Source organism: Euprymna scolopes, chromosome 20, assembly GCF_053919585.1.
Source record: "Euprymna scolopes isolate OS-2025 chromosome 20, ASM5391958v1, whole genome shotgun sequence".
In the NCBI taxonomy this organism is placed as follows: Eukaryota; Metazoa; Mollusca; class Cephalopoda; order Sepiida; family Sepiolidae; genus Euprymna; species Euprymna scolopes.
The window spans coordinates 86,651,054-86,659,624 of record NC_136501.1 but is presented as its reverse complement, the minus strand read 5'-3'; the positions used below and the strand labels follow the sequence as shown (position 1 = coordinate 86,659,624).

The 8,571-nt window shown below is 35.8% G+C and overlaps 1 protein-coding gene across 1 annotated transcript in view; it reads left to right on the top strand.

Moving 5' to 3' along the window:
* Positions 1-4,733: 4,733 nt before the first annotated feature.
* The window catches only part of LOC145241527 (ras-related and estrogen-regulated growth inhibitor-like protein), a 75,080-nt gene continuing 71,242 nt past the window's right edge, over positions 4,734-8,571 (top strand). The window contains exon 1 of the mRNA XM_080104571.1: positions 4,734-5,206. Within this exon, the coding sequence (XP_079960697.1) occupies positions 5,143-5,206 (64 nt within the window). The 5' untranslated portion in view covers positions 4,734-5,142. The remainder of the gene's footprint in view (positions 5,207-8,571) is intronic.

Below are 8,571 nucleotides of genomic sequence, written 5' to 3'. Positions count from 1 at the left end.
TTTTTTTACATCTGGGCAACGCTGGGTGGCTTCAGCTAGACTACACTCTCAAATTGTTTTACATGTCATACCTAGATAGCAATGCATCTGAAATATCGATATTTTATTGCAAGATAACCGAAAATCACTTTGGGTGCAAGTTTTGCATTATGGTTTTATTTTCCTAGATAGGTTGTCATAGACGTGTTTAGGAATTAAAATAATCTCCTGGATAGACAGTTATCTAAGAGTAATTAGTTGTCAACCAAAAACAAATTGGTCTTTAGACGCACAAAGCAGAATTTAGTTGTCAGGGTTTCTTATCGTAATATTTAAACAGCTGACGAAAGTTAATTCCCAAATACATACATGCTTAGATACGATACGTTACCTAACAACCTACGACAGTAAAGTAAATCTTATTTTTATTTGATTTTTGTCGAATCTTATTTTTATCTTTTCTTTTCTCTATATTCACATCTTCTTTTCTTTATTCTTCTTTTCATCTACTTCTTTCTCAGTCACAAATTCTGTAATATAGTGTTTATAAGCGCGTGGAAAGTAGTAGCAGCAGCGAAGGATGGCGGCTTGCGAAGAGATTGGCAGCAGTAGCAGCAGTAGCAGCAGTAGTCGAAAAACTGTAAGTTAGAAAGTGTACGCGAGGAGAAGAAGAAGGAAAAAAAGGAGAAAAAATGCAACACGTGCTCGGACAGAAGCAAAATCGACCCGAAGGAAGTGGACGTGTGAAGTCGTAGACGAGAATTGGCTGGTTGTGCCCGGCGTGCGGTGGAAAGAAGGGAAAACTCGTACCAGGCTAAAATAGACATGTGGCAGCGAGATTTTTTGACTCGTTCTAAAAATAACGGTAATGAAAACTTTAGTAAGAAAAGAAAAAAATAAATAGAAAAAAAGTTGCCTTTTTGCTTTCTTGGCCTTTAGACCAAAATCAAAGTGTAGTATCTGTTCTGGCAGATACTGCAAGCAAAGACCATATGTGGGGGCAACCCCACATATAAGACCTTGGTCAATGTAGGGGCAACCCTTCATACCAATTGTCACTATCCAGCTCCCCTACTCCCCGAGGAGCTGGTCCCCATTTCCCCTTCACTCCTCACTTTAAAAATCGGCCTTGTGCCTTAATTACTCAGTGGGGGAGCAAATAAATACCTGATCAAAGTGTAGTATCTGTTCTGCAGATGCTGCACTACACTCTTTTGATCTCGGTTAATGGATGAGAATTCATGACTGATACATTTTTTTATTTTTTTTACTAACCAGAGATCCCCTTTTTGAGGAGCTGGTGACTTCCCAAGCCACATTAAAAACCGAATTATTTTGCCTTCGTGGGGAGTGAAGTAAAAAAAAAATAAAAGATACCGACACGGATTGTTATTCATTTCTATTCCTGTTTTATTTGTTTGTCCTTTTGCGACGTAAACGATACGTTACAATTCCCTCGCTATAGGGAACCTAAATGGTTAAGGGTCAAACAGTAGAAGACAAAAAGCTAGAAAGAAATGTGGTCGACTTGATGAGTAAATTTTAAATGAAGAAGAAGAATTTTCAAAATCTATTTAATATTCTGCTTGTTCCTTCTTTAGATAGTCCGGAAATTATGCTTTGAAAAGGGACAAATATAATTTTTAAAGGCTAAACAGCTCCAAAGGAGGCCAAAACTCGCGAAAATTTACTTTAAAAAGGCTAATCTTGCAACCCTGGGCAAGAATATGAGAGTGGCCTTCCTTTGATATAGCCTCATTTTCAAATATCATTATAATAATAATATATGATCATTGTTGTCATAGTGCGGCACAATCACGTTGACACACCGGTTGTCGCCAGATCACCGAAGTTAAGCAACGTTGAGCCTGGCCAGTACCAGATGGGTGACCATTTGGGAAGGCGAGGCAGGCGATGTATGTGCCGCGTGGTAAAATATGAGGTTGAGAAACTGGCGCGGTCTATCTTTCTCTCGATGGTAGATGGGAGTCTCTTAAACATCTAGTGATGTCACGTCTAGTCACGATAAAACATACCCTTGCTAACTCTGGCGAAGCATCAAGTATTCAGCTACCGACAAGATTCGAATTTCAATACAAACTCGTGTAGTGAGTTCAATCTCGGCTACGGCCGCGCTGGATGGATGCCAGAGTGTGAGAAAGGAACTCGTAGTAATTTTGATGTGCAGCCAGCGTGCAGCGGTTCTTTGCCGAAGAAAGAAGTCAGTGAAACTTTATGTAAAAAAAAAAAGAATGCATTCAAAATAAAAAAAAATATTGGGTCTTAAAAGATGCTGGACGACTGAAGGAGTAAATTAAAGATTGTCTCTTCTTATCATTCTTTTTATTTGTATTGAACTATGTAGCACAATATTACTTTCTGGGTATTTATTAGTACTTATTAATTTATCCCACTTGGGTCAGTTCTGTATTTAAAATACAGTAGACATTATTTTCATATAAATGTTAATGAATTCATATTTGCTGCGTGGTGTTGATTTTTCTGTCCAAAATCTATTTTCTTTTCCATCTTCTAGAAAAATATAAACTTCATTAAAACATATTTGTTGATACTTCTCATCCCGTGGAATTTCCACGTGTCCTGGTAGTATAAAATTATTATAATCAAAAATGTTTTTTTTTAAATACAAAATATTTTTTTTTAAATACAAAAAAATAAAACTTTATTCTTCAATTACCACTCATCATCATCGATTAGGTTTTTTGGGGGTTTTTTTTTTTTGTTTCATTCAAACCTAAATAGCATCCCATCTGACAAATCGATATCTGATTATGTTTAGCCAGTTTGTCTGTTTTTTTTTTGTTTGTTTTTTGTTTTGTTTTTTGTTTATTTGTTTTGTTTTTCTGAGGGTTTTTTTATTTTGTTTATTTGTTGTGTTTTTTTTTGTTTTTTTTTTCCCCTTCGGCGTTTTTATTTACAGTACTCAAGTGTCTTTTTCAGTTTCTTTGAAAAAAAAATAACATTATTCCAGCTAGGAAGAGTTGTAAGATGTCGACAATTGTAAACAATGACTCAAAAGAGGTAACGCATTAATAACATTTCCTGGCCACTTTGCGAGTTTTGGTGTGACTTATAAATTTTATGCTTTTTAATGTTTTTACTTTTAATCAAAATTTTATGAAGGTAATTGTATTGGAAAAAGAAAGCATTAAAACTTACATTTTATTTCTTTTCCATTTTAACTTTAAAATGTACAACCGAGACAATTTTAAACCAAAATATAGAGAGCAGAAAGATGTTCGTTTTGGGTTTCGTTTTTGGTTGTTTTTCTTTTGTTTTTTGTTTTTTTGTTTTTTTGTTTGTTTTTTTTTTTGGTTTTTTTGGTTTTATTTTTTTTGTGTGTGTGAGTATGTGTGTGTGTGTTTTTGTTTTGTTTTTTTTGTTTTTTTTTTTGTTAACATTTAACTGACTTTGCAAACTCACCTTTTTCTGAGTCGAACCGGGAAAAGTGCATTTGTAAAATGAATTGCATACAAAAATAACAAAGTATAATAAAAAATTATAGAGTTTTTAAGAAATCCTCGGCTGGTATCAATTTATCTGAATATTCAACACTGTGACTCATAGGAGCAAAGTGTAGAAGCGGTTCTGATGGTGCACTTAGTCTTTTCTGTCCTACATCAGTGAAGAAATCTTCCTAGATTTTATTTTTATTTTTATTTGAATCCAGAGTGCCTCTTTAGGGGGAGTTGGATTTTCCCATATTAAACACTGGGCGTGTGTCTAAATCCGCCCTCGTGGGGAGGCAAGTAAATAGGGACAGTGTGGCTCGCTGTAGCATGTGTACTGATAAAATCTGTCCCCGTTCCATAATCTGGCCCTTAATCGCCAACACTACCCTAACAACTTCTTTGCCGACGCTGGCGACCCTAAAGAGGTGTCAACGTTGTAAGAATCATTCGATGTAGTGAAAATCTCGAACTGCTTGACGGTCGGACAGGAAAGAAAGAAAAAAGAAATGAATCAACAGGTGCGTCTTTTATTCTATCTGTACGTTGTTTTTGTTTTGTTTTTCTTTTTTGTTGTTTTTTTTTTTTGTTGTTGTTGTTTTGTTTTGTTTTGTTTTGTTTTTATGATAAAAATGGGATTTTATATTGGTATTTGGTATTTAATTGCTTCCCCACGAGAGCACGTGACACAAGGTCGTTTTTAATGTGAAGATAAACCAGCTCCCCCAAAAAGAGGCACTCTGGCAGTAGGCAAAAATAAAAATTTCCTTAGTCCATAAGGGTTCCCTACATTGACTAAAGACAAATTAACTTAAGTGTAGCATCAGAACAGATACTACACTCGGATCTAAGCCCAAAGGCCAGATTCACGAGATTTCATATTGAAGGAGACCGACAGACCCTCTTATAACAGTGCGTGGACGCAGGTAAAAAACACAGGGTGGGATAGAGGCTTTACGCGTTGCACTTTCAACGACAAATCAAGTTTAAGATTGAAATCTTCAACACCCTCTCACCCCAACCACAGTCGTCAGTAGTGGTAGGTAGGTCGTGTGAAGAGGGTCTCTCTCTCTCTCTCTCTCTCTCTCTCTCTCTCTCTCTCTCTCTCTCTCTCTCTCTCTCTCTCTCTCTCTACCTACCCTTATCTCTCTCTATTTCTACGTGCGCCTATTTGCTTATCCCTCTATTGCACTTCCTCTTTCTCTCTCTCTCTCTCTCGCCTTCTCACTACTCCCTTCTCCTCTTCCTCTTTTTCTCTTGCTTTACCCCCTCCTGTCAATAAATCTAATATCTGAATAATTCGCATGTTAACCCATTGCTTCATATACTAGAAACACAACAAAAGAAATAATCGTCTTCTCCGAACCGGATCGTCGCGGCGGGCGGCTTCCTCTCTCTGGATTTCTTTGCACAAGTGAACAACTTTTCAAAACATCCCATTCATTACTCGACCGCGGGAATTATGTCGAATCGGACACCAAAAAGCCAAGAAAACTCGTTACCATATACTTTATTCTATACTTATAGGATTGCTTACTAGTAATTCAAGTGGGAAACGCTTGTTGCTATTTTACTAGTATTTGCCTTTAATCGACACGACACTTTTTCCAATTAATTTATTCAACCAACAACGGTCCCCTTTTGGGGGGCGTACTTGTTTTCGGAAAATTTAGTCCACACTATCGGCGTCCAAATGAAGTTAACGATGCCTTCCGTTCGGATGTTGGTTCTTGGGTCACCAAATGTCGGCAAATCAGGTAAGCAAAAAATTTCGTGCGTATCTAGAATACGGACCGTACTGAAATAATAACATTATTGTTTAGAAATACATTCTTAACATGAGGAGGGAGGAAGTTCTTTTCTTTTTCTTTTTTCTTTTTTGTTAACTATTCTGTATTTTCACCTATTTCATAAATAAAAGATGCCATAAAGATGGAATTTAACTTGAAAATCTTATTTAAAAATAGCACGGGTCGTATTCTGCATTTTTTTTTTTTTTTGTATTATTTGGATTCTTTGGACCACGGTTCTTCTCTTGATCGTAATTTTCACAATGATTCGATCGATCTAACCTCCGACCTTCTTCAGATGTATCTTGTCGAACTCGGAAACTTTTCTGTTGAACTCGGAAATCTGCACGGAATTTTGAAGGAAACCCTTTATTTAATTCACGGGGGTAGCATATCATCGTTCCGTTAGCCATGGTTGGGTAGAAGTCCAAAGTAATTTGCAATTGTATTTTGAGTGTCGCCCGCACTGAGGATTGAACCTTAAACCCACAGAAGAGTGTAACTACGAAGTACTTTATCCACTACGCCACGGGTCTGCAAGTACCTTTTTTCATACCAAAATTAGACTGACAGTCTTGAGCTGTGCTTAGTTCTCTCTCGATCATAGGTATGATCTGATAAAGTTCTAATCACCTAAGACCCCCCCCTGTTGATAAATACCGTCGGGGCTGTTCAAGCAATTTTTGTTCATCCAGAGTGTTCTTCCTCTAAGCCGCTAGCTTTTCAACTCACACTTTCCTGTCTTCGTGTCTGATCTTCTAGCAGTGTGAAGAAGGTAAATGAGCTACCATATTTTAGTCAATTACATGTGAGCATCTTGAAAAAGTTGTCACTTTCGTTTATAAATTTCATTTCAAATGATCACCTACTTCCGGGTCAGATAGCTTTTTTTAAGGGCAAGTAACCATTGCGTGTGTGTGTGTGTGTGTGTGTGTGTGTGTGTGTGTGTGTGTGTGTGTGTGTGTGTGTGTGTGTGTGTGTGTGTGTGATTTTAACCGAACCCAACCAACTTTTGCCGAACTAACCCTATTACTTAGATTAGGGTTAGGCTGGGTAGGAATAGGGTTAGTTTAGGGTTAGGATTAAAATAACCCCTTTTTTTTTCCTTTTATCTTGGCCATTTTCTTAATTTCTTAGAGATAAACTTGTGCTGTTTCTTATTTTATTTTTCTAAGACACACACACATTAAAAATTTATAAATTCAAACCTCTTGGGTCAAAAAGCAGGACGCTTGAGAAATGACCGACGTAGCTGAAAGCACGCTTTTTTTATTTGTTTGTTTTTGTTTTTGTTTTGTTTTTGTTTTGTTTTTTTGTTTTTTTGTTTTTTTTTTGTTTTTTTTTGTGTGTTTGTTTTGTTTTTGTTTTTTGTTGTTGTTTTTTTTTTTTTGTCAAAAATATGAATTTTTGACCAACCAGGGCTCGATTTAAAAACTTATTTGTGCAAGCCTCTGGGAGCCGCAAAAGAAATATAAAAGGCACGTAGAACTTTTCTCGTCAAAGAAAGGAATAACCGACACCAACAGCAACGCTCGCTGAGTAAAATTCAGTAGCTGAAATGACAGTTTTTCTCGCCCGTCAAAGAACATTGCTTGATTCTCTCTTTATCTCACTTCGCCACAACACATAGTTAGACTTTTTCTCGCACGCTCTCAGGTCTTCACCTTTTACTTCTTTCACACCGACTGCCACCTTGACGCACACGAAAAAATAATTTCTTTTCTTTTAACAAAAATAAACAAAAGTGTGTTTTACATCTAAGTGGTAGTGTATTTCTTTTTATTTATTTATTCCAGGGGATTTATGCAAGTCCCCAACAAACTTTTGTGCGTGAGTTTGGATATAAGGTAATTATTTTTTTCCGCTGAAAAACATAAAATAATTACTTTTATTTTTCGTATTTTCCCCCATATTATGAATGAATAGTGGCCCCGCGTTTACTCGCGTCACCCCGGCTCAACCAGTACTACTACCCATTCAGCTTCAAATCGCATGGATTGACCCACCTCTTTATTTGTGGGGTCCCCCCCATCCACATACACCTTTTCTTTTTACTGTAGACAACAAACCAAAAAAGTAACAAATATATATCAAATAAATGTTACCTAAGGCAAGCTTACTTTCTCTTCTACCTATCTGGATAGTTTTTGGTGTCTTAACTTATTTTAAAGCGTTTATTAAGTTTGACCCCACAAATAGTATCAAGCGTTTAAGTTAAACCGACAAGATGACGGTCATGAGACTGTCATCTTTAGAATCTCGATAATCGCTCAAAACTCGAACATTAAACAAAATACATGATGACATTTATTGTGAGGATTTATATCAATATTTAGTTTATAAATGTTGTATATATATATATATATATATATATATATATATATATATATATATATATATATATATGACATGCCCAAATGTTTCAGACCTTCGTATGCAGCTCCAACGCACCCCATATGTAATATGATGTAATTTCGATCTAATTTAATATTATCTTCATAATTTGTTAGCCATTTAAAGAGAAAAGTTTTTAAAAAAAACCAGTAACATTTTTATAAATAATTTCAGCGTACGAAAATAATAAAAATGCGAGACTAAAATCGTGTTTACATTAAACGTTCCTATGTAGTGATCATTTTGAAAGCGTAAACATAAGTATATCTAATATATAAAAGAATCTATGTCTGTCTGTCCGTCTGTCTCTATATTTTCAAACTCTCTCTCCTCCGAAACTGAAAGCTGCACTAGGGGCCTCACATGATTAGATTTTTTTATGGGCCGTCGTTTATGGGTCTTTAGCCGGTTAAAATAGTTTTTAAGGGGTGAAAAGTGGGTCAACATTGAAAAAATCGTTATACATTTATTTTTCGGTTTCAATTCTAGCTGATAGCACCCAAATATTTTTTTTATTTTATTTATTTATTTATTTTTTTTTTTTTTTTTTTTGCTTTTAAAATCACGACCTTATAATAATATATACGAAATTTGGACACATTATAATATCATATTTAAGCATATTTTACGACCGGGCAAAGCAGACGCCCCCCCCCCCGCGAGTATATATATATATATATATATATATATATATATATATATATATATATATATATATATATATATATAGTCATCCACATACAGTACTGTTTCGTTGTACCACAACTCATCAGTGCGGTTAGACTAGCATCTTTCCCTAAGATTGAACCAACAACCATCATGTTGATAGTCAGCAGTTCTACTCATTGACCCATGGGATCGGTGCTCGCAAATGACCTCAACAAATGTCCATTTAAATAAACACTCGCCACAGCTTTTACAGTGCTCGAGCAGCTAGT